General features: G+C 44.8%; 1 protein-coding gene across 1 annotated transcript in view; it reads left to right on the top strand.

The window, feature by feature from the left end:
- fat2 (FAT atypical cadherin 2) overlaps positions 1-26,897 on the top strand; it is a 71,759-nt gene that overhangs the window by 32,679 nt on the left and 12,183 nt on the right. The window contains 11 exon segments of the mRNA XM_029441868.1: positions 280-433; positions 704-937; positions 4,268-4,657; positions 10,575-10,786; positions 11,763-11,900; positions 11,996-12,139; positions 14,014-14,211; positions 15,754-16,354; positions 16,869-17,069; positions 19,856-20,013; positions 25,482-25,938. Of these exon segments, the coding sequence (XP_029297728.1) occupies positions 280-433; positions 704-937; positions 4,268-4,657; positions 10,575-10,786; positions 11,763-11,900; positions 11,996-12,139; positions 14,014-14,211; positions 15,754-16,354; positions 16,869-17,069; positions 19,856-20,013; positions 25,482-25,938 (2,887 nt within the window).

Raw genomic sequence — 26,897 nt, 5'->3', positions numbered from 1 at the left:
CACAAACCAAACATTATTAGGTCTTAAGTGTGATTGTATTTCATTTTTCTCAACTTATTTTCTCTTTTTGACAAACACAAGGATGAAAAAGCTCCAAAAATGACATTTAATTTTCATTTCCCTTGTGTGTCCTGCTGACGGACACTTTGACACGTAGACTTCTGCTGCCTGCTGATGCAGTCTGTCACGCAGGAGCTGATATCATTGTATTCATGCAGCACTGAGAGCGTGATGTTCTAATGAAGGCCTGATTATATTGTGGATATGCTCCTGTTCCAGCTGGTGTACACAGAGGTGGTGATGGAGAACTCTCCCTCCAGCATGTTTGTGCTGAAGGTTTCGGCTTCAGACCCAGACGTGGGAGCTAATGGCCAGATCTCTTACAGCCTGCACGGTCCCAGCGCAGACAAGTTCCATCTCGACCACAGGACAGGTATGGCGGGTCTGTTTGAGGTCAGAACACGAGCCTCTAAGTGTTTGAGTCGGTGATACCATCGGCACTCAGAGTAAAACCTCTCTGTTGTCATGCTCAGGAGCATCCATCACTCTTCATGTCTGTGCTGACATCTTTCTCTCGTGTCTGTAATGCCACCTGATTGGCTGTGAGATGTCAGATAGTCACAACACTTTGTTCCAACAGAGTTCAGTTATCCCACTGAATATAATCGGTCATTGTGTCGCGTCCGTCTCCCCCCCCCCCCAGGTGAGCTGTTCACTCTGGCTGTGTTGGACCGGGAGCGGGAGGTCGAGTACAACCTGGTGGCGAAGGCGACGGACGGCGGCGGGCGGTCGTGTCAGGCAGACATCCGGCTGATGATCCAGGACATGAACGACAACCCGCCTCACTTCTCCTCCAGCCACTACGAGGTCACCGTGTTCGACAACACGACCGTCCGGACGCCCGTCGCCGTCATTTACGCCAAGGACCCCGACACTGGTAGGTTTTTTAAACGTCACTTTGGGTTAAGTGAAGTGTTGGGAAGGTTACTTTTCAAATGTAATGGGGAAAAACTTTAAGGAGCTTTAAAAATACCTGTTTGCCGTGAGGAGAAACTTGCACGGATTACAGAAGATCAAATCATAACAATTAAGCGTAAAAAGCACAAGCGAGGTGTAAAGCCCTCCGACCCTCGATGGTGTCGCAGGCGTCGCCGACCCACGTTGTACGTAAATATACCAAAAGAAGGCGAGAACATGCAAAGCAACACACATGATATGATATTCTACATATAAGCTGTCAAAGAAAAGTATATATTTGGATGTAACTCCTTCATAACCACCAACACCACAGAACAATCACATGATCAGGTGACATGGAGCTGGTCACTCCCCAGCACTGACTGTGAACATGCTCAACACCATGAGACCCGAGAGCATCACGATGTTTCTCTCAGGTCAGAACATGCTGTGACAAACCCTTCGTCAGCGATCCTTAACTCTACTAAAGCCCAAAACACTGGCTGAGCTTTGTGTGTGTGCAGTGTGTGAATGTTGAATCACTAATTCTAAACATAATAAGACTCTAATCCATCCCAACTGAAACGCCCCTGAAACCTCACGTCTCCTTTCTCTCTTCTGTGTTTTATATAGTCCTCGTTTTCTGTTTTCATCTCACTGGTTTTTATTCACTTTAGTGTTTTAGCGCTGATAAAATCTAAACCAGAAGTTTATTGACACGCAGTCTGGAACAGATTCCCAGCGCTGCGTTTGAAGGTTTTACTCATGTGTTGCCTTTGATGGTTGGGTTTTACAGTCAAGTCAGATAAAAGTAACAGACAGTTTCCTCATCTGATACCAGCTGTAGCGCTCAGACACACACACACACAAACACACATACACACACAAACACACACACCCACACACAAACACACACACACACACACACACACACACTCACAAACACACATACACACCCACACACAAACACACACACACACAAACACACACACACACACACACACAAACACACACACACACACACACACACACATACACACACAAACACACACACACAAACACACACATACACACACACAAACACACACACGCACACACAAACACACACAAACACACACACACAAACACACACACACACAAACACACACGCACACTAACAAACACACACGCACATTAACACAAACACACACACACATACTGTTGTATGCTCAGACACACACTCACACACACACACACAACACATTATGTTGTATGCTTAGAGACGCACACACACACCCACACACAAACACACACTCACAAACACATGCGCACAAACACACACACACACCCACACTCACAAACACATACACACACCCACACACACACACATTAACACAAACACACACACACACACACACACATGCTGTTGTATGCTCAGAGACACACACACACAACACACACTCACACACACACATACACACACACATGCTGTTGTATGCTCAGAGACACACACACACACACACACACACACATGCTGTTGTATGCTCAGAAACACACACACTCACAAACACACACACACACACACACAAACATACACACACATGCTGTTGTATGCTCAGAGACACACACACACAAACACACACTCACACACACATACACACACAGATGCTGTTGTATGCTCAGACACACACACACTCACAAACACACACACACAAACATACACACACATGCTGTTGTATGCTCAGAGACACACACACACAAACATACACTCACACACTCACACACACATACACACACAGATGCTGTTGTATGCTCCGACACACACACACACACACACACACACACGCACACACCTGGGCAGGGTAACAGGAGCAGACGGATCAGGTCAGCCACTCCTTCAGATGTGTAGCAGCTTGTTCTCTTTCTCTACACAACTTTCTCACCGACGATAATGACTCATGGAGTTTTCTTCTTGGTAAAAGACAAACTGCAGATCACACACATAAATCCAGATCCAGCTGTCGATTCAGCAGATTATGTGAACAAACCTCGTTCTGCTTCGCAATCCCAAGAGTTGTGTTCCTCTAAAGGACATTGTGCAGCGAGCGCTGAATGATCCAGCAGACGAGCACTGTAGCCTCATCTTCAGGCTAATTCTTTTCTAAACTCTTTCAACACAGTACAACATCTTCTCTCCAGAGCTTGACAAACCTTCTGTTTGTTGAAGCTTTGTTTGAGTTAAACGTGTTGCCCTTTAATCACGCCCCCCCCCCCCCCCCCACTGGTCTGTAATTATCCCAACATAGCAGTTTCTAAACATGTTCTTACCTTGCAGGGGAAAGATGTGGAGTGCAGTGTGTGTAGAGTAGTTTTGCAATCGTTACGAGTCGTTGTATAATCTCTGAGATTAAAGTGCTACATTAATGAGGAAGGTTTTCTCAGAGCGTTGTATTAAACCTCATGTGGGACTTTAATCTCAGAGAATATTTCATGTTTTTTTCTTGTTAATTTACTAATTTATTTGAGATATTCTGAGATTTCTTCTCCGATTATTACCCCCCCCCTGCTCCGTAATAAAAACAAAAAAGTTGTCCTACAATGGCCCTGATCCACCGTCGTAAAGGGCTGAAGAGGTCAAACTAAAATCTAGTATTTCATCATCCTGCAACCTTTGGAGATGTGTGTTGCCCCCCCTTGTGGGGTTCAAACAACTCTCATAAAGTGAACATCCTCCGTCTTGTGTTACCAGTTGTGTGTTAACTGGTAACTGTATAGAAACATGTGTCACATTGGGTGCGTCTTCCTTTCCTTCTGTCCAGCCCCGATGATTTGAACCTCCCTTACATGCTTTCTTTGTAGCACCCGCAGTAACACAAACACGTTTCGACTCCCCCTATAAGATTAGAGAACGATGCATTCACACTTTAGTTCATCAGGAGCGTTGAAGCATGTAGAAGCCAGGTTTTATACTTTACACAAGAATGTTGTGTTTGATCAAAATAATGTTTGAATGTTACCAATGAATTTCCTTCTCACACACTTTTATCATCACTTCTTTATGTGTGAAAAGATGCTTTAACATTAAACCCTCAACACTTGTTCATCTTTTGGTTATTGTATATCATATCTTCACATCATAAACACACCTTGTGGGATTCCAGATGCGGTTTTGACAACAATAGCAATTTCTCTGCTAATTACTTTTCCCTCTCAAAGAAAGCAATCCAGGTGTCATGCTGCAGCACGTCAGCCACCTGTCACGTATCGGGCTTGTCTTCTCGCACGTTCACTTTGATTCTGAATAACGCGTCTCCTTCCTGCCGTCCGTCAGGTATAAACTCTGAGGTGAAGTACTCCCTCCTGGCCGGCGACAGCGGCTACTTCTCTCTGGACGAGTTTTCGGGGATCCTGCGTCTGGAGCGACCCCTGACCTCCGACACGCCGCCCACCTTCGAGCTGAAGGTGAAGGCCACCGATCGCGGCCTGCCTCGTCACCTCTACTCCGTCGCCACGGTCACGGTGGACGTGGTCTCCCTGGACGACTACCAGCCCGTCTTCCTGAACTCGGAGTACACCGCCCAGCTCCCAGAATCCTTAGCGGTCGGGTCGGAGGTGCTGAGCGTCTCTGCCCTGACGAGAGACGGAGGAGGCCCGGATCCCATCGTCTACCGCATCGTGTCTGGCAACGAGCTCGGATGCTTCCTGCTGGACACACGGACAGGTTAGAAACGTTTCTGTCCTTCTGTCTCACTTTGTTTTACTCATTTACAACCCAAGACCAAGCGTGTGGGTCCGGAGGGTTGAGCTTCATGTATTAATGAACAACTCTGCCATGGGGGGCCACGGTGAGCAAGTCTCTCACTGTCTGTCTGCTGTTGGCTGCTGGACGGGCAGCGGACAGTGCGTATAGTTACAGCTCGTGTGCTGAACACATTTATTTTTGTGCATGAAAAGAGAATGAGTCAGCGGCTTGTTGAGGCCACTGTTGATCATTTCAGAGTTTCTTATTATTAAATATATGAAATCTTACTGCAGCTGGCAGATGTGTCGCTGAATCACAGGAAGTGTCCGTCCACATCCTTCTGTGGCTGAAAGTTAAGTTCTACTTTGTGTTTGTTATTAGCAACAACAACAAATACGTCTGCAGCAAAGACTGTTTTCTTCAATTTGAGACCAACGAGACAATATAGTTATAATATAGTTGATAAAAAAAATAAAGATTTAAAAGATATAAATAAGAATCAGAATGAAATGTATTGCCAAGTTAGTTTTAACTTACATACTTGCACAATGTGTCTTGGTGCTAAACATTTTACGAGGAAATAAAAGGGACATTACTGCAAAAGACAAAAACATAAATTAAATATGAAAAATATTCCATAAAAAATACTTTATGATATTATAAAAAATACTACGAGTGAATAAAATCCTGTTAAGAATATCTATAAATCATTTTTAATCAAAGGCCTGGCTGAACAGGTTTGTTGGGCGTGTCCGCAGAGTCACATTTTGGGAAGCATTTGTGCGGTCTGACATGGGCAGCTGAACGTAAAGGTAGAAGGTGAGTGTTGGCCAATCAAACACATGTAGATGCAGGTTCCTGGTACAGGATTCTAGAGAACAGAAAATAGTTGTCGCTGTGATTCCAGAGTTATACAATCCTGTCTGGTAGTATTAGTGTTTGTCTCATCGTCTAAGCCTTTAAACTCAGGGATCTGTTACTTAAGCTGGACTTTCTGGATTATACGTTATCATCTCACAAGTACCTCAAACAACAACTGTTTTCAGTCTGGGTATCGTGCTGTGTGTATGTTTGCTGCTTTGAGCAAAACACAAAACAGCGATACGACCCCTTATCGACAGACGCCTGGCAGCGGGGAGCGCGAGCATCCGTCTAAGAGCCGCTGTGTATAAACCATATCTCGGTTTATACTAAAGAAGCAATGTCCTGGATTTCAACAGCAATAATTACCACAATAAATCTCAGACATTAGCAAACACTATCTGTACAAACATGTTATGAAGAGGAATGTCTGCCTCTGGTATGTGTGTGTGTGTGTGTGTGTGTGTGTGTGTGTGTGTGTGTGTGTGTGTGTGTGTGTGTGTGTGTGTGTGTGTGTGTGTGAAGATTTGTTTGCCTGTTTATTCAGGAATATTCAAATGGTAAATTAAGTAACTTTCTGTCAGAAGTTGACTTTGTGCTTGAGGTTGAGTTCAGTATTTTGCAAGGTTCGCCAGGAAAGATCTTTTGATTTAATTCATCTTAAATTATTCACTTGGCAGGCTAGCTAAGAATTGTTGTTGTTGTAGAGCAGTCTTTCTCAAAGAGTGGTCCGCAGACCACTGGTCGTCTGTATATTGGTCAAATGTCACATTTGAAATGTATATATTATAAGTTTAAAGTGTTTCTCAAACTGTTTTATAAATGACTAGTATAGACTAGAGTGTAGACTAGATGTAGCGTAGCTATGGAGGTTCGTTTTACGATCTTACGTCACGCGGACGACACAACAGTGGTGGGACTCATCAGGGACAACAACGAACTGGCCTACAGGGAGGAGGTGAAACATCTGACAGACTGGTGTCACACCAACAACCTGATCCTGAATGTTGACAAAACAAAAGAGATCATTGTTGACTTCAGGAAAAAGCAGCACTGTCACACACCACTCCTCCTCAACGGCTCAGCAGTGAAGACTACAGACAGCACAAAGTTCTTGGGGGTGCAGCTCACAAACAGTCTGACCTGGTCCCTTCACACCTCCTCACTGGTGAAGAAGGCACAGCAGCACCTGCACTTTCTGCGCAGGTTGAAAAGAGCACAGCTCCCCCCTCCCATCCTCACCACGTTCTACAGAGGCACCATAGAGAGCATACTGACCAGTTGCATCTCTACCTGGTCTGGAAACTGCAACACCTCAGACTGGAAGTCTCTGCAGAGAGTGGTGAGGACAGCGGAGAGGATCATCGGGACGTCTCTTCCTTCCATCAGAGACACTGCTAATAAACACTGCCTCACCAGAGCCCAGAACATTATAGAAGACCCCACAATATTTATGACCAATTACTCTCACTTTTACAGTAAGCCAGGACAACGAAACTTCATTTGAATTGTACATTGTATAAATCTCGTAATGACAATACAGTTTTTTGATTGATTGATTGATAAATGATCTGCGCGGTCAACTGAGATGGACCGATGGCTGTAGACCGGGTCAGTTAAAAGGAAATTAAATGAACAGTGAAGGTGCATCGTCCTGATGCAGGTGATTCAGCAGCTACAAGTGGTTCTGTGTTTGTTACTGAGTCCCAGGAGAGCAGTTTGTCGTGCAACCACCACCCGGCTGAAAGCTGTGAAAGTCCAGCGCTAAAGTGAAGAGAAAATATCACAGCGACATCACATTTGGATTTTTTTGGACTGGAGATGAAGAGCATCCCGATCCACACTGGATTTGTGCTACGAGTCGTTTTGAGAGTAAACACAAGGATTACTTTGGGAAACCTTCAGGATGTTTTGAGAGAAAACGTGATGAATCTAAGAAACACATGACGAAGGCGCCCTCACGATGTTGCTGTGGGTACGTTCTCTGTACGGACATAAACTCAGTAATAAATGTAGTCTGCGTTTCATCTGATGTGTAAAATCTATCAGCATTCACCGTTTAAATCACATATGAACAAAATGCTTGTTGTATTTGTGTTGTTGATTTAATGTGTGAACGAGCGACATAGAGAAGGTCACATGAAGCTCATCATTAGGCTTTCAGTTGTAATATACTGTTGGAGTGGTGAGCAGGACTATTGCTTTTGGATATTTGGGGAGTCAGGTGGTCCGTGAGTGTTTCTTTATTGGTTAAGTGGTCCTTGGTCTGAAGAAGTTTGAGAAACACTGCTGTAGAGTTTTGCATCGTCAGCAAACAGTTTTATCTTCGTCGGTAATTATACCATCTACTGTGTAGATCACAAAATATGTCCACACACTACTACTCGGGTGCTTTTGTCATGATGAGAGACTTTGCTAGCTGGCGTCCTCCTCCATTTTTAGAAGTGCATTAATGTGTTGAAAGACCTACGCATATGGACAAGAACCTACCGATCGGTTCACCATCGTACTTATAGACGTTTTATGAGATAATGCCAGATTGACTGTAATTAGCCGTCATTCTCCCTGCATCATTAAAACAACATAAAGAAAGCAGCTCTGTGATTTAAACACATGATCTCGCAGAGAAATACGGGAAAACCAAAATGCTGCAATCAGATGAGTCACATGAAATAAACAGGACTTTCAGAAAGCACTGACATTCTCAAAAGCCATTGTCATAAGTGCCTCCTTGTTAGATCTGCTACAAAATGTAACGGATGCTTCCTTGACCCATGTTACATCCTTCCACCAAGTTTGATGAAAATCGGGTGAGCCGTTTGTCCGTAATGCTTCTGACAAACAGACCAAACAACATAACCTCCTTGGCGAAGGTAAAAAATGTAAATGGGATGAATTCATTCAAACAATCCTGTAAAATCAATAGTGCCATAAAGTAGCACTCCGCTGGCCAAACACACCCTGAGATAATAACAGGATTGCGAGTTGCTTTGGATCAGAGCCCCATAAATGTGACTCAGGTGTGATCACTAATGTAAAACCCTGGTGTCTGCCGAAACATGTATAAATGAGCAGCACAGCTTCTCCGTGATGAAAGTACCGGCTCAGTAAGAACGTACAGAAAAGTTTGAAAGAGACGAGGGCATTGATAAAAAGAGAAAACTGGAGCTCAGCCAAGCTTCTCCCAGTAGAAAAAGGTAAAACATAAATAAACATCGGATCATCCCGACTCGTGCTCGTCGTACAAATCTCCTTGATCTCAGAGAAATCAATGAAGCGAGATCTGTGCTTCGAGTACAAGGTGTGAATAGTTTACTCTTGGAAACCTGGAGCTGTTTAGTTTGAGGGGAATGGTTCTTTTCTTGTTGGATTCCATTTTGTTAGTTCTTAATGAAGTGCGGATCAGCAGACTGGCTGGCAGCCCAAGAAAACAGTGCTGCGTGTCTCACCCACACACAGACGGCTGGATGTCGACAGATACACTCGGGCTTTGTGTGCGATAATGAGCTCGCTAACAGACATATCCTGTCTCCTCGGACCGGCTTAGTTCAGTAAAAAATATATAAAAAGTTTACCAATTTACCGCCTTCTATCTCCAAACAACCAGATGTATAAAAGCTGGCAGCGGCTGCATCATCAGGACACTAATCACACGTTCAGATTCAGTTTGTGGCCATTGAGAGATGGATGAGTTGGATGGGAGGGTACGAGTGAGTCAGTGTGTTACCGTGAGAAAGAGAAGCCAGACACACAAAGCTTTATGGAAAGGGCATATGAATAGTGTAATAAGACCTGCTCCTCTGAAGTGTGTTTGTACCAACATGCTGCTGTTTCTTCTATGTACTTCTTAATGCAACAGAGACTGACTGAACACTTTGTAATTCTTTCTTGGATAAGGTTTGTGATGTACATTGTTCTTACTGTTAACATCCCATAAAGAGACTAAAACCATTAATGTGTTCATCTCTCAAAACGTCCCTCCTCTCTGTGGCTCTCAGCTCTAATGTAATGCATGTTTTGTAGTTCCAGACTTATTCTTTAAAACCACCCAAAGGGCGAGAGAACATTTACATCCTCTGTCCGAATGTTTCCATCAGATCCTTCTGGGATTTAAACCAACAGCCTTCTTCACAGAACTCTGCTATGTTACATTGTAAGCATGATAATCTATGGTGTCTGGTCACTTTGGGGAGGGCTTCGATGGACACACTGGCTGTTAACGTCCTAAAGTTAGCGCGCTACCAAGTTCGGAAAGAATGAATCTGCAACTATTCTAAGAATTGAGTCATTTAAGTCATTTATCAAGCAACAATACCTGAAATACTCTAGTAGCTTCCTATATGTGAGCTGCTTTTCTCAGGTGTGTTGTGGACGGTTGTTTGGACAAAACAAACCATTTGAGGACTCGTCGTGTCGGTGTAAAGAGCACCCTGTAATTATGAGGCCTCACCACACACAGTGTTGTGTCTTCTTGCTCTAATAAGTAGTTGAAGCTTCATGAAGCTTACCCAAAGTGAAATATTCAAACCCAAGCAGCCATGTTTCATATTGCTTCACCGTACTCTTCATGTGCGTTGCATAATCTTATCTGATATCTTCGGTAGTTTTCCGAAACTTTGAGATCTTGACGAAAATTTCAAACACAGTTCTGTCTCTCTGAAGTGTTCAGCCAACATGTATTTGTAATGACAGACTCAGCGCTGAAGCTGACTCGTGTGGAGAGGCTGAACAGAAGCATGTTTTATGAATCCACAGTATTTGGCTCATGAGGTGAAAGTTAGAGAACTTTGTGCTGCGTGTTGTAAATCAGAGGGAACTGCTGACAAGTCAAGGATTTCATCAGCCCCAACAAATCCTGTGACATCAGAACACCAAACGCAGCGCACTCACGTTCAGCAACACTTATAGTAATACTATTACGAGTCAATTCAAATAAATTCCACTTCTAATGGGTTTTGTTGCACCAACAGGTCGATTCTGTAACGCATCTTCTCTCAATAAGACTCATTGAAGTCTTCACCTTCTGCTCTTGCAGGCGTCCTGACCCTCATCGCCCCGCTGGACTTTGAAGTGTCCCGGGAGTACTACCTGTCTGTAGAGGGAAGTCGAGGGAAGTCTTCCCTCAGCGACATCACCACGGTCATCATCAACGTCACCGACCTGAACGACAACGCGCCCGTGTTCGGACCAGACAACAACAGCGTCGAGATATCGGAGGATCTGACGCCTGGAAGCCTGGTGATGAAGGTAAGAGCAGAATAGGACATAGATATTATATACATGATGTATATATATATATATATATATATATATATATATATATATATATATATATATACATCATGGTGTAACTGGTGTAAAAGCTCAACAACCCATTGGTTTTCTTTAAAGCTTCGCACTGAAAATAAATGACTTCTTGAGGAATTACACACACACACACACACACACACACACACACACACACACACACACACACACACACACACACACACATATCATTCCTCACACATAGAATACAAACACATGTAAGTAATATGTCTAAAACCTGACAGCCTATTGATGAGTCAGGAAATAAAAAAGATTACAGAACAATCTCATATATTGAGAATTGCATACTGGAAATAACAACATGGCAGTCTGAGATGATGTGCACACATGTCAGCCGCCATGTGTGAGGCCAGCAGCAGAGATAACGCCGCTCTGATGCTGCGACGTCGGCTGGATGCAGAGTCTGTAATCATAGTTTCATATTTGACATTTTTCTTCTCCCGCCTGCTGTTTCAATCTCTCCGTGCCGTTTGCAATGTTTGATCTGTTGTCACATAACAAGGGGAGAAGATCGTCAGCCCGCAGAGGCAATCATAGGATTCCTGAGCAAAAGCAATTAAGAGGGAAAACAAGTTAAGAAGCTGGTTTTATTAAGATATCTCCATCTTAACGAGTTGAACCCAAAAGTCTTCTTAAAACAGATGAAACATAAGATTATTATGTATAACTTGTTAACGTACTTGCGAGTACTTTGCTGTTCTGTGTTGAATGTGATGTCAAGATGTTTTTAATTACAACTAATTAACAAATCTGTAATGAGTTTTAGCATCACAACAAGCTGAAACTCTTCTGTCTTCAAGTTAATAACAAGACTGACACAAGCTGCACACAGGTGTTAGCTCAACACTCTGCTGTAACAAGTATAATATGTATTATTCCTCATCTTTACCTCCAGATAACAGCCACTGATCAGGACGGTCCCATCAACAATCTGCTCCGTTACTCCGTAGTGAGTGGAGACGCTCTGCAGCAGTTCTCTATTCACCCTCGCAGTGGAGAAATCACTGTCCGCACTGCGCTGGACAGAGAAGAGGTCAGTGTCAAATAAGTAAATGAACAATGAAGGCAAATATAAAGATGAAATGTGTGTGTTCCAAAAGATGAAACTTGTGTATGCCTCCTCTCCAGATCCAACATTACTCTCTGACGGTGCAGGCAGCAGATGAAGGAGATCCTCCTCTGTCCTCCGCGGCCCTCATCACCATCACTGTCAACGACGTCAACGACAACCCGCCCGTCTTCTCCCAGGTCAACCACAGTCTGCTGCTGCAGGTACGACAAAGAACTCTTATTGATCTCATGTTTCGTTTCCCTAAGTGTCATCTCTGAGAGGATCAAAACGCTTCTTTTTAAGGTACATTTAAAAAAGTGCTGCACGTGTGGCCTCCAATAATTAGGAACACGCCTTCAACCCTGTTTCATTCATTGATTTGAAGCCTGCAGGACACCATAGGCGAGTCTGGAAAATTCAATACAATGTGTTGTGGTTGGAAACCAGCAGGTTCTCAGCCTGCAGCAGAAGAAAACACTGACCTCACCGTCGCAGCCATGTGTGAAACATTAACTAGCTGCTACACGGTAGATGGACTGTTTATATATTATATATTTAGGACTTTAATAGTCTTTGCGACCACTCAAAGTGCTTTTAAAACACAAGTCAGCATCACAGTCACACACTGGTGGCAGGCGCCATATCAGGAAGCCACGTTAGCTCTTCTCTTAGTGATGCCTTCGTGACCTGAACGCTTTTCAGTTACTATACAGCCAAATGTTCCTCATGCAACGTCGACTCGCTCTGCCGTACAAGATGATAATGAAAACAAATGTTCTGATGATTGAAAGTAAATCACGAAAGGTCTGTCATTCTTCAGCTAAATATCTGTCATTTTATTTAATTATGTCATTTTAACTCCTTCTCCAGCGCTCTGACCTGTAAGTGCTGCTCTATTATATTGTAACTGCGGCGCCCAGAACTCATTAAAACTGTGAGCTGAGACTTCAAGCGGGAAACTCTTCAGAGCAGAGGCAGGAAGGTCGGCTGTCGGTGTGTGTGTGTGTGTGTGTGTGTGTGAGTGTGTGTGTGTGTGTATCAGTTTCACCCTTTCACCTGAAACCACTGATTCCAACACCAATTCTGCTGCTGTGGAAAAACCTTTGACAGGGAATGTACCTGTACTTCTCTTTATGTGTGTTTCTGATGCATTGCCCACATTCCTGTGAGAACAAATGTGCGTCTTCGTACGTGTGTGTTCATGCCTCTGACAGGACAATCACTGCGTTGTTTCGGCTTCTCTGGCTGTAGCTCACTGACGGTTAAAGTCTTCTGCTCTCATCACTCCGGCTGCTGCAGCTCACACAGTAACTGGCTCATAAAGCAAAACCTGAGCGTTGCGTGATGATGAATCCAAATGATGTATTATCGTCCCATCTGCCGCCGTCCACAGCCAGCTGAGGAACAAAGCTGTGATTGCATGGTTAGGGTGGATGCTGCTGAAACTTTGGGAAACAGACAGGTGTTGCAGCGGCGGTGGCGTCGTCTCTCCTGCACACATTAAAGGCCTCTGCTTGACTATTTCTCTCCACATATTTCACTAAAAGCATCAGATTTACAGGTAATTCTTCGCAGGACTCCCTCAAAGCGATAAATCCTGTTGCAGCTGTGTAGATTTACTGCTCGTCCCGTAAACATAATCCACGTGAACGTGTTTCCCTCCCAACATTTAACAAGATGTAAGGACACAGATGTGTTCAGCTCTGCGCTGCATCTGTCACATGTTTCCAAAGTTCCTGTTTGTATTTAGTAAAAGCTTTGATTTGTGGTTAAAACAAAATCTATGAGACATTTAACTTTTTGTTTTAAAAGCATTGCGATTACTTTATTTGAAATCTGCTTCACGCTAAAATATAATAATGTAAAGCTGCAATATGTAGATTTTCACTTTTGACCGTCTCAAAAACAGAATAAAGAAATAGAAATAGAAAGCTCTACACACAGTGGCTTTAAATGCTTGAAATCTCATCATCGTTATTGGTCTTTTATGTCGCCACCCCGGAGTACAGTTTCCCTGTTAGCGCTCACAGTCCCCCCCCCCCCCCAGCGCCAGGAATTAAAACAGTTAAATAATGAGCAACCTCTTCTCCTGCAGGAGGGCGAGTCGGTCGGCAGCAGCATCCTGCAGCTCGTGGTGACGGACAAAGACACGCCCAGAAACGGCCCACCTTTCTCCATCCACATCGTCAGCGGCAACGAAGACCGCCGTTTCCACGTCGACCAGGGGGGCCTGCTGTCCCTCTCTGCTCCACTCAGAAAGAAGGTCAAACCCCGTCACCAACTCAAGATACAGGTGAGATTCATCTGTGAGAGATTACAGGGCAGGAGTTTCTCCTCTCGGCTCGCTCACCTGTCCCTCTCTCGGCCTTAAAGGGATAGTTTGGATGTTTTGAAGAGGGGGGGGGGGGGTGTATGAGGTACAAACAGACAGGAGTTACAGCACGGAGCAATGTACTGCTGTGGACGGGGCAGCAGCTAAATCTAGATTAGTTTAAGTGTATGCTACATTTAGAATATTTCCTTGCTGTCAGAAAGCCCTTTCCTGACTCCTTTGGCAAAATCAGTGATTTCACCTCACAGCACACGGGAGCTGCTGGTCTACAGCTGCCTCCGTCCGTTAGTTAGTTTGTGTAATTAGGTGACTGTAGTGTTTTAAGTGGTGAGTTTGGATTCACAAAAGTGACAAAATAACACAAACAAACTAACAAATCGAGGCAGCGGTTGACCTGCAGCTCTGGTGGCTTTGAAGACAGCGATACAACGGCAAATATAGCGTACACTTGACCTGATATTGATTTTTCTTCCAGGCGGCTTGAATATGTTTTCCTGCCGAACTATCCCTTTAACCTGCGTTGACTTCAGGGTGCAGATGATTACTTTGTCTCTAGCTCTGATAGTAACAGCAGTTATAGAGACAGGTATGTGTCCAGGGATCAAGACAATTCAGTCGTATTATAAAGAAAGTTTACCGCTGGGAATGTAATAACGTTCAAACTTATTAAGTACGCTGGAAATATAAAAAAGGTTATAATCAGGTCACAAGGGCTGAATATGTTCAGTGGATTGCATTGCATGGTCAAATGGTTTGTGGTTTAAAACTGCTGAGTCATGATAAAGTTTTCAGCCAGCTCTTCAGTGGAAAGAAAATCCATATGCGTAGCATTTAGAGTATCATGGGACACACATTTAAAGAATATAAATGATTAAGAACTAGAACAGTGCACTCCGAGACCTCCGCTGTGTGTCCCCTCCTCTCACAAGACGAGCTCTCTTAGTGATTTACTCATCTCGTATCTTGCCTAGTGCATCATCTCATATTGGATGTTGAATAATCTGCACACTCCGGTTCAACTTTTGACCAAACTTTTCTATGAATGTCAGTTTTTTAGCCTAGACAATTGTCGGAAATGTCTTTTGCTACTGAAGCAGTTGTTGATCTCTTGCGTCTGCTACCAGCTGGTGTAGAGGAGTCAGCGGTCACTAACGGAATGAAACCGTCAGTCAAATAAGTTTTTAAGACGTGTGAATCACAGCAAACATGAGAAATCCTTGAGATTACTGTCATGAATCAGCACATGAAATATTAAGCTGATGGGTCCAGCAGTATGCAAGATTACCTGCAGACAGACAGACACACACACACACACACACACACACACACACACACACACACACACACACACACACACACACATTATCTCCCCACAGGTTGAGTCTGTAGCCGGAGCAAAAAGACTGGAAACGGTGAAACAGTTGGGATTTTAGTGAAAAAGGCAAATATGTCATGAGTCTAATCTTTGTGCTGTGTGCTCACTACTATCCATGGACCAATCAGGTGACGGACAGCGGCCACCCTCCCCTCTCCTCCATCTGTGTGGTCAACATCAATGTCACCGAGCAGAGCAAGTATCCTCCCTCTGTCGTTCCTCTGGAGGTTTTCATCACCACCTCCGGCGGGCTGTTTGCCAACCGGGTGATCGGCAGGCTCCACGCCTCAGACCAGGACCTGCAGGACGTCCTGACCTACAAGCTCGTGTCAGAAAACCCAGACAGCAGGAGGTTCTCCGTCGACCTCACTGATGGCAAAATCTGGGCGGATGAAAACCTGAAGGAGGGCTCCTACTCCCTCAACGTCAGCGTGACCGACGGGAGGTTCAGCGTCTGGGCGGGGGTCAGAGTTCACGTGTGGGCGGCCGACCAGCGGGCGCTGGACTCCGGCCTGACGCTGCAGCTGGTCGGGTTGTCACCGGAGGAGTTTCTGGGCGACCACTGGAGAGGCCTGCAGCGCAGCCTGGGACAAGCTTTGGGTTTACCCAGACAGGAGCTTCACCTGGCCAGCCTGCAGCAGCGGCCCGACGCCCGGGTCCTGGAGGTCCTGCTCATCTGGAGGCCGCAGAGTCGCCTCGTCCAGTCTCTGCCAACCAACAGACTCGCAGGTGATTAACAGAAGATAAATGTTGAGCCAGAAATGTCACAATGAGGGCCTTAAGTAACCCTACGGATACACAATAACAATCTGTAAGGTACAAATCAGAGATTTTCAAAGAGCTGCACTAAAAATGACAACATACTCAAACATTCCTGTAACTTTTCTTTCATGGAAAAGTGAAATTCAGTTGTATGTTCAAAATAAAACATTGACTATTAAAAAACATACATTGTCTTCAGACTGTGACAGTTACAGACCTGCAGACATTAAGTTAAACATAAAGTTCCATATTTAACAAAAATAACTTTTCAACATCTTTGCAAACGGACTGAGAGCATGAACACATCACTTCAGTGATAAGCTTTAAACTCGTTCCAAATATTGAGTACGCTGAAATCCAGAGACTCAAAGACTCTTTGTTTGGCAGCCATTCATTTGGACACAAAGTCAGTGAGGTCATCCCTCTGAGAGGAAGAGTTCCTTTGAATGTGCAGCCTGAAAGCCTGAACTCTTTGATGCAGGTATTATAACAGATTTAGAGGACTCTCTGGGGCTCAGCATCCTCCGGGTGAGCCACAACGGGTGTCTGGGTACCGGCTGTCCGCCGCGAGGCTGCAGGAACGCCGTCCGACTGACATCAGAAAGACTGAGCCATTTCACCACCGCCAGAGCCGCTTACATCACCCCGCAGCACGCCTGGGAGAGCGTCTGCCCCTGTAACGGTACGTGTGTGTGTGTGTGTGTGTGTGTGTGTGTGTGTGTGTGTGTGTGTGTGTGTGTGTGTGTGTGTGTGTGTGTGCACAGAACCTGAGGTAGAGAGAGCTTTGCTTCCACCTACATTTGCAACTTATAAATAAACATAAATATAAATTATATTATTTATTTTATAAAAAGATAGAAAAGCAATTATTAGAAATAAACAGTTGCTTCTCATTATGCTGCACAAAAATTGTTGCATCCGAGACGTGACCATACTGCACAATCACACACACACACACACACACACACACACAATGGACTCCAGAGATTACGAACACAACGTAACATTTCCAGAGCTGTCGGAGCACAAGCTGCAGTTACTTTCAATGCGTTGCTGCTGTGTCGCTCCTACATCGAGGAGAACGTATGAAAGTGGCTCATACAGAATGTAAAAGCACATTTGTTGTTATGAAAACACATACGCACAAAACTAAATGTGATTTGAGTCTCTGGGACCTGCAGTGAGAAGCACTACACACCTGCAACCTGCTGAGACTCAGCATGCTCAGTGTCTACAGTTACCTTTCATCCTGCCGGGCCGACACTGAGTCGTCTGGTTGAGGATGACGGGAGTAAATACTGTGTCTGCTGTTGGTTCCTCAGCGTCCATCGCAGTACGCTCACACTTACTTCTGGAGAAGACTTGATGAAGTTATCTGCAGCTAACGGAGACCAAAGATCCTTCTTACCTGTTTAAACACAGTCAAGATGTATTAGATATATATATATATATATATATATATATATATATATATATATATCTAAGACCCTCATCTTTCAGAACCGAACATCTGAACTGAAAGCAGCGGCGCCTCCTCGTCGGATCGTCCTCCGTGATTCCTTTTGGCATTCCTGTGAGGATTAGTGGTGTGAGGACGGATACGGGCTCTCCAGGATATACTTATCATCAGCTTGTTTAGAGTGTTCTTCCCTCGGGAACATCTTCTCTTATCAACGCTCTTGTATTATATAGACTATGAGACTTAAGAGACTCTCGGGGTCGGCGATAAGGAGATGTCGTAACACAAATATCTTCAAAGACTTTGTTCTGATGTTTGCACATTTTGGACATTTCACCAAAAAACACTTTTTAAAAATGGGATCTAGATTTATCCACCAACTTTGGCTGTTTGCTTATTGATGCAAATTATGATCTGTTTATTGATAATGAAGTTAGAACAGTGTTAGAGCGAGTTGATGTTATTATAACAAAAGACAAAACACAAGCAAACATGCAGAATATGTTTCTTTGCACAAAAGATACAATAAGACACGAGGTGAAGCTGGAAACTCTGCAGCTTCGTACAGTTTCCCGGTGTTTTTGTTTATTTGGAGTTTTGTTTTCACTTTGCAAAGAATGAAATGATGCAATTTAGAATTCTAGTAATTCTGGACATAATGCATGAAGTGAATCTGCTTCGTCACACGTCTGGGAAGAGTTTCTGCAGCTCTACCTTCGTGTTCGTGCGTCCATATTTAATCATTTTCTGGCACTTCATGGCCTAAACTTTCATTCAGTTAATTAAAAACTACATTAATCTATTACAACAACAACTGAACATTCACAAAGACGAGAATCACTCTCATGAATATACACAAATACACATTATTGCCAATGAAAACAAAGAGCCTAATAAAACTAAATATTCATGACCTTTTTAAATGTGCAAAGTTTCTGTTATTACATTTGAATGTTTATTAGTTTGTTGGGTCAGTTTGTTGTTTCGCACACAACCTTTTATTTTATTTCAGAGAGCCGTGTGGAGCATAAAGTTTAATATAAACGTTACTGGATTCCAATCACACTGCAGGAAAAAGTTGTTTTTCACCAAGCAAGAGGAGAAAGTAGTTTTTTCTTACCTGCAGACTTTGGGAACGTGTTGTTCCTGAACCTCCCCACAGGCATCATTAAAGCTTCACCTTAGAAAAGAAGTTCTGCCTGTTAACTGACGTGCTCCCCTTTGTGTTCGTGGATTCACTCATCCTTCCTTCACTCCTTCCTTCACTCCTTCCTTCAATCCTTCCTTCACTCCTTCCTTCACTCCTTCCTTCACTCCTTCATTCACTCCTTCCTTCACTCCTTCCTTCACTCCTTCCTTCAATCCTTCCTTCACTCCTTCCTTCACTCCTTCCTTCACTCCTTCATTCACTCCTTCCTTCACTCCTTCCTTCACTCCTTCCTTCACTCCTTCATTCACTCCTTCCTTCACTCCTTCCTTCACTCCTTCCTTCACTCCTTCCTTCACTCCTTCCTTCACTCCTTCCTTCACTCCTTGCTTCACTCCTTCCTTCACTCCTTCCTTCCTTGGTGTTCATGCTTAAACTTAATAAGTGGGTAAATAATAGAACTGCTTCACCTGTCTGGAAATGTACTTCAGTTTACTGTAATGCAGCCTGGAACACACGATCGTGTGCCATATTAGGATAAAACTAAATCTAAAACAATATCTAGACTCATATCACATCCATATAATGTTGATATATTGCCCAAAACTACAATTAAATATATATATATATATATATATATATATATATATATAAATAAAGAAATGCTACAGACGTGTGTGTGTAAGGGTTAGGGTTAGGGTTATTAACATGAAGGTGTTGCAGACGTGCACATGAACTCACACACAGTGTTTGCTGTTGCTTCAAAGCGTTTAGGTTCATGTGTCGCTTCAGGCTTCAGGTATGACAGACGCTATGACAGAGAAGTTTCTTTGGCTCACTGTCGGTTGTTTCCACGTTTCAGAGTCTGCAGTGAGGTTCGATGGTAAGTCCTACCTGAAGTACCTTCACAGGATGGACGAGGACAACCAGGACTTCAAACTGTCCCTGAGATTCAAGACTCTCCAGGAGCACGGCGTCGTCGTGTCCACCAACAGCACCGACGACTGGGGAGCTCTACAGGTATCTCACGTTTATGTTTCATGTTTTAATATTTGTGGCATGATTTACTTAAATCATTGACTCTTATTAACAGATGCAAACTCTTTCAGTTCATCGTATAGCTGTTCTGTCGAAGGTTGTTCCTGATAATTAGTGAAGCTAATCCAGTGTGGACCTGCAGCTGCGTCACTGAAGTGCAGTTCTGAGCTGCTTCTTTATTATTTTCATTAATGCTGGAGGATAATAAGTTTGCAGTGAAGCATAAAACCCCAAATCAGATTGAATTTATACATTTTATCTCACAGTTTCCACTCATTAAAGGGTTATTTCAGATGTTTTGAAGTGAGGTGTCTACAATACAATAAGTGTCCAAACCTTCGTTTTAAGTTTTGCAGTTATTTGCAGGGTTTTGTCCGTCAGTATGTTTCGGCAGCATTCATTTAAAACTGGTTTCAGAACGACGCGTGTGTGTCAGCGTTAGTTCTCTTCACGTGGGACATAAAGCCCCACTGACTGGTGTTGGGAAATGTCGCAGCCGCTCAGGTTAATCAGGTTTATGCAGAAATGAAATGACAACTAAAGGAACCAGAAATGATTATTGTCATTCATTGGAAGGTAAATGTTACTTGTATTCCCCCCCGAGCTCGGAGGTCATGTATTCTGAGTGTTGCTGCCGTGCAGAGATGAAATCTCTTCTTAATGTTCAGACGCTGTTGTTGTTTGACACTAATTTACTCTCAGAATGATCAAATCTGAGAGCTGCCGATTGAATCTCACCGGGTGACGCCGACAAGTGAAGCTTTATAATCCAGAAAGGCTTCCAGCTCAGACTCACACACAGGATGTTCTCCTTCACTGTGCAAACTGATATCATCCTACAATATTATGTTGGCTACTCTGTGCCAGCAGCCATGTTATCAGTGCATTGTTTGTATATTTGGTATCTGGTGAGACGTTTGTCTTGAATTTCTGTCAAATCTCAGTTTGTCCTTTTGAGTGTTTGCTGCAAACGCACGCCCCAGAATAGCAGGACAGCCTGCTGTGTATCTGGGTCAACGCCGTCAGCATCACACCTGTTGATTTGATTTGCCAAATGTCAGGATGTCAACATTTGTTGCCCACGTTTCCTTCTTCGCTGTGAAACAGCTGCTGTGAGCGGAGCCTTTCCATATCCTGTGTGCCGGCCAGAAGAGCCGGCGTCAGAGAGTTTATTTTTCTGTTCAAACTCTGCTGCCAAATCCTGCAGATGATCACATGTTAGAGGTGTTCCTCTCCTTTATCTCTGCGCGGCAGATTGTTTCATGTGTTTATCTGCTAAATGCCTGATTGATAAACGTCTGGTTCATTATTTCCTCCTCATCCAGTGCAATCGGCGAATCAATGCCCTTTTAACTTGTGATGACAACGCTGCACACGTGCCACATGTTGACCTTTTCCCTCAAAGCGCACACAGAGGAACCAGCGACACTTCTGCAAGAGGCCTAATGAAAAGTGTGTGTGGAAGATTCATGTGGGCGTTACAACACAAGGACTCCTGTACATTATTAAACAGGCGCGTTGAAAGAGAATGATGAATTGCTGCATTCTTTGAGCGACATGAATAATTCCCTGAACATATAACAACGTGGAAAAGAAAAGGTTTGATTAGTACTTGAAATGTGGCGCGATGTTTCCACTTGTGGGCTCTCCTCATTTGTGTGACATCCGTGTGCACTGGGGCTGAATATTCAATCATTCTGATGACTTCAGAAGCAGCATTCAGTTCATCCCGAGGCTCCTGGCGTTGGCTCTTGGCTCACACGTGGAAGAATGGGCCCCTGCCTGATTCATTGTGAGCACATGTGGCTTCAAAAGGAATTTCTTAACGTGGTCATCTGAGTCTAAGTCCCTGGCCTGCTTTTCGTCATGACTTCAGAGAAACTTCCCGGAGATACAAGACGCCGTCTGCGCACTTCATTCCTCTCGGGACACGAGCTGCTGTAAATCTCGGGGGCTTCTTAGAAACCATCGAACCTCATCAGTGTGAGACGTCAAGAGTCCCGCCTCATGATACACATTACAGCTCAGACCTATTTATTGTGCACACATCTGACCCTGAAGTCTTAAGTAAAAGTGAAGGAACACACGGCCCTTGATGAGTGACAGCTCAGACCTGACGGAGAACACAAGTGTAGATTCACACTCGTAGGAAGCAGCGGAAACACTCATACATGTGTGTAGCTCCAGTGTGTAGCTGCAGTGTGTAGCTGCAGTGTGTAGCTCCAGTGTGTAGCTGCAGTGTGTAGCTCCAGTGTGTAGCTGCAGTGTGTAGCTGCAATGTGTAGCTCCAGTGTGTAGCTGCAGTGTGTAGCTCCAGTGTGTAGCTGCAGTGTGTAGCTCCAGTGTGTAGCTGCAGTGTGTAGCTCCAGTGTGTAGCTGCAGTGTGAAGCTGCAGTGTGTAGCTCCAGTGTGTAGCTGCAGTGTGTAGCTCCAGTGTGTAGCTGCAGTGTGTAGCTCCAGTGTGTAGCTGCAGTGTGTAGCTCCAGTGTGTAGCTGCAGTGTGTAGCTGCAGTGTGTAGCTCCAGTGTGTAGCTGCAGTGTGTAGCTCCAGTGTGTAGCTGCAGTGTGAAGCTGCAGTGTGTAGCTCCAGTGTGTAGCTGCAGTGTGTAGCTCCAGTGTGTAGCTCCAGTGTGTAGCTCCAGTGTGTAGCTCCAGTGTGTAGCTGCAGTGTGTAGCTCCAGTGTGTAGCTGCAGTGTGTAGCTGAAGTGTGTAGCTCCAGTGTGTAGCTCCAGTGTGTAGCTGCAGTGTGTAGCTACAGTGTGTAGCTGCAGTGTGTAGCTGCAGTGTGTAGCTCCAGTGTGTAGCTGCAGTGTGTAGCTGAAGTGTGTAGCTCCAGTGTGTAGCTGCAGTGTGTAGCTGAAGTGTGTAGCTGAAGTGTGTAGCTGCAGTGTGTAGCTGCAGTGTGTAGCTCCAGTGTGAAGCTGCAGTGTGTAGCTCCAGTGTGTAGCTGAAGTGTGTAGCTCCAGTGTGTAGCTCCAGTGTGTAGCTCCAGTGTGTAACTCCAGTGTGAAGCTGCAGTGTGTAGCTCCAGTGTGTAGCTGCAGTGTGTAGCTGCAGTGTGTAGCTCCAGTGTGTAGCTGCAGTGTGTAGCTCCAGTGTGTAGCTGCAGTGTGTAGCTCCAGTGTGTAGCTCCAGTGTGTAGCTGCAGTGTGTAGCTCCAGTGTGTAGCTGCAGTGTGTAGCTGCAGTGTGTAGCTCCAGTGTGTAGCTGCAGTGTGTAGCTCCAGTGTGTAGCTGCAGTGTGTAGCTGCAGTGTGTAGCTCCAGTGTGTAGCTGCAGTGTGTAGCTCCAGTGTGTAGCTGCAGTGTGTAGCTCCAGTGTGTAGCTGCAGTGTGAAGCTGCAGTGTGTAGCTCCAGTGTGTAGCTGCAGTGTGTAGCTCCAGTGTGTAGCTCCAGTGTGTAGCTCCAGTGTGTAGCTCCAGTGTGTAGCTGCAGTGTGTAGCTCCAGTGTGTAGCTGCAGTGTGTAGCTGAAGTGTGTAGCTCCAGTGTGTAGCTCCAGTGTGTAGCTGCAGTGTGTAGCTACAGTGTGTAGCTGCAGTGTGTAGCTGCAGTGTGTAGCTCCAGTGTGTAGCTGCAGTGTGTAGCTGAAGTGTGTAGCTCCAGTGTGTAGCTGCAGTGTGTAGCTGAAGTGTGTAGCTGAAGTGTGTAGCTGCAGTGTGTAGCTCCAGTGTGTAGCTGAAGTGTGTAGCTCCAGTGTGTAGCTCCAGTGTGTAGCTCCAGTGTGTAACTCCAGTGTGAAGCTGCAGTGTGTAGCTCCAGTGTGTAGCTGCAGTGTGTAGCTGCAGTGTGTAGCTCCAGTGTGTAGCTGCAGTGTGTAGCTCCAGTGTGTAGCTGCAGTGTGTAGCTCCAGTGTGTAGCTCCAGTGTGTAGCTGCAGTGTGTAGCTCCAGTGTGTAGCTGCAGTGTGTAGCTGCAGTGTGTAGCTCCAGTGTGTAGCTGCAGTGTGTAGCTCCAGTGTGTAGCTGCAGTGTGTAGCTCCAGTGTGTAGTAGCTGCAGTGTGAACTTCATTCATATTCCAATTTCCAGTTGAGTGCTGATGATTTGATAATGATGATACCTCTAATTCCTCATATTAGAATATCACAGGTTATCGATCGTCGGGACTATTTAATGGCAATATTGGATTCACAGGATGTTTGCATCAATGTGTTGTGATGCTTGATTTGTCAGGGATTCAGTTCCCTGGATTAGACTCAATGACTCAAGTTTAAACAAAGACCAGTATATCTCATATATATATATATATATATATATATATATATATATATATATACAATCCATAGGATTACATTTATAGCAGATCAGTCCAAGCAAATATTCAACTGTTATCTATAAAAACATTTTCCATCTAAATACATTTCCTGGAGTAAAATGTCTTTAGCTGTCCAGCATTCACCCTGGAGAGCATGTCTCTTTGAATCGAGTAGTGTGTGCAGATATGAGGCCAAACTCAAGATGTCAACGCAACCGCAGAAGATATTCCCATTTTACCAAATGTTAGTTTGTACCACAGCAAACAGGCGAGCGTTCTTAGTGAAGCTTCTATCAGTGCAGAAGTGCAGCGCTGCCTCCTGCATACTATCAGTGTGTTTGTGTGAGTGTGTGTGTGTGTGTGTGTGTGTGTGAGAGAGTGTGTATGCACACATAACATGCAGGCAGAATAAGGGGAGCAGTGTTAAAGCTCCCTGCAGGAAGCTTGCATCGTTTCATCTGCGCTCGGGTCGATGATTTATGACGCTGTAGATCTTCAGTCCCGCTGGAGTTTGATGTGACACTGTGCCGGCGCTCATACTGTATAATTATCAGTGCGACAAACTTAAAATATCCACCATGAATCTCACGAGAACGCCACAACGAGTCATGTAAAATAGATTAAGACAAGCGACACTTGTTCCTCTGCCAGCGCGTCGGTATCTTCAACCCTCGTCTCCCTCTCTCTGTGTCATTAATCCATGTCCCGGCTACTCCCTGCAAAATAAATCATTCCTGTTCATATTGTTCATCTCCACAGGGACAGAAAACACACCCGTGTGGCCTGGGGGACACCCTGCAGAGCAACCTGCCCACGGAAAAGTTTTATAGAAAGCGTAGAAATAGAACAAAGAGAGAAAAGCTCAACAGCCACGCGGATCAATTAGGCTTCAGTGTCCGGTGGGGTTGATGCTTCGCTGTTTGCTAAATACACACTCCATCTGTATGTTTGCTAAGAGACGAGGAGCCTTCACACACGAATAGACAAAGAAATCTGCTGGCTTGCTAGTTTGCAGGAAGGCGTGCAGAAACTTTAAGAGACTCCCGCTGATGTTGACAAAACGCTGAGTAACTGTGTTGCACTGCGGGGCGTTTTAAATTGGTTGTAAATGTTAGCTGAAGACGAGGAAGACGAGGAAGGTAAAGTAGTTTTGCATCATCAACGTGTTTCTAACTAAGCCTCATTTCTCTCCCCCAGCTGACTGATGGAGAGCTGCAGTTCAGGTTCAGCTGTGGAAGCCCCTCCCCCGGTTTGTTAAAAACCCAATCTGATCCGGTGTCAGACGGCAAGTGGCACAGCGTCCTGCTGGAGGTCAACTCCAGTGCCCTGAGACTGACCCTGGACCAGCAGCCTCCAGCCTTCACCGCCCTGACAGAGCCGTGCCGGATGATGCGCTCCCATGGCTGCTTTGCTCTTCGCTTCTTGGACTCAGGACTCTTCGTCTCCGGAGGTCCACAATATCCACAGAGTTTCAGTGGCTGCCTCGATGGCCTGGAGCTCAATGGGGAGCCAATCAGAGCGGGTGACTCGGCGGAGTGGGCTGGGCCGGGGAGCAGGAGGCTGTTTGGGGTGTACCAGTGCTGCAGGTGGGCAGGAGCCTGCGCCAACAGCCCCTGTCAGAACCGAGGGGTCTGCGAGGAAGACGCCAGCGGAGGTTAGTGCACTGAAGAGGTCGTGTGTGTGTGTGTGTGTGTGTGTGTGTGTGAGCAAACACACAACTAACATCAGTAGTTCAAACTTTTATTAAATCTGATTGGTGCTCAGATGTCACGTGACATCAACTTCTTCCAGCTAAGTCCCGCCCACTTCAACCCGGTGAGAGAAGGTCCAATAGAGAAGTTTCTCATGTGGGCAGACTTAAACAAAGTGCCGTGTTTATATCTTCGCAGTTTGTCAGAGTGTGTGACGGGAGCTGTGTTGCATGTTATTTGCTCTTTCTACATATTGCTTGCAAACCTTTTTGTCATCCATCAAAATCAGTGATACAAAATCAACGAGCTGTTTTTCTCTCCAGTGAAAATGTTCCCACAGAGACACAGAGACGACGTAGTGACAGGTTACATGAAGGTTCAACCGTAATGAACATGGGGAATCAGAAACATCATGAATCAGCAGTGATTGATCTGCAGTCTAAGAAGATAGAAATACTTAAAATAGATGGATATTAATCCTTGTCAGGTGGAAACAGTCCCAAACACACTTTCCTCCTGTATGCTGATCTCTTAAGAGAAATAAAGAATAACACCAGCGTGATGGGGATTGGAGCCCAAGATGATCAGCTGCACTCCTGTGAATCAGTGACGTCAGGTTCTCAATATCACACGAGGAAGAAGTGGAAAGTATTTCAGTTTCCTTGCAACAAATGTCCTCAAACGTTCTTCAAGCTGCAGTTCAAACACACAGTCGGGGGCGATCCATTAACTTTAGTTTGGCCTGAAACCTTTATCCGACTCTCGACTCTTTCTGTGACTTCTTGTTTATGACTGTTTTAGTTTATCTGTAAATTGGCCGAACACAGACACAAAAGATCCTCGTGCTCGGCTCGCTTTGCATCGTGCATCACACAGGAGGATGTCTGGCGGCTTGACTTATTTGCGAGCAGCTGATAAGGAC

This window comes from Cottoperca gobio, chromosome 10 (assembly GCF_900634415.1).
Source record: "Cottoperca gobio chromosome 10, fCotGob3.1, whole genome shotgun sequence".
Taxonomy (NCBI): Eukaryota; Metazoa; Chordata; class Actinopteri; order Perciformes; family Bovichtidae; genus Cottoperca; species Cottoperca gobio.
Note: the sequence above shows the minus strand (reverse complement) of the source record. Positions and strands in the feature narration are given on the sequence as shown.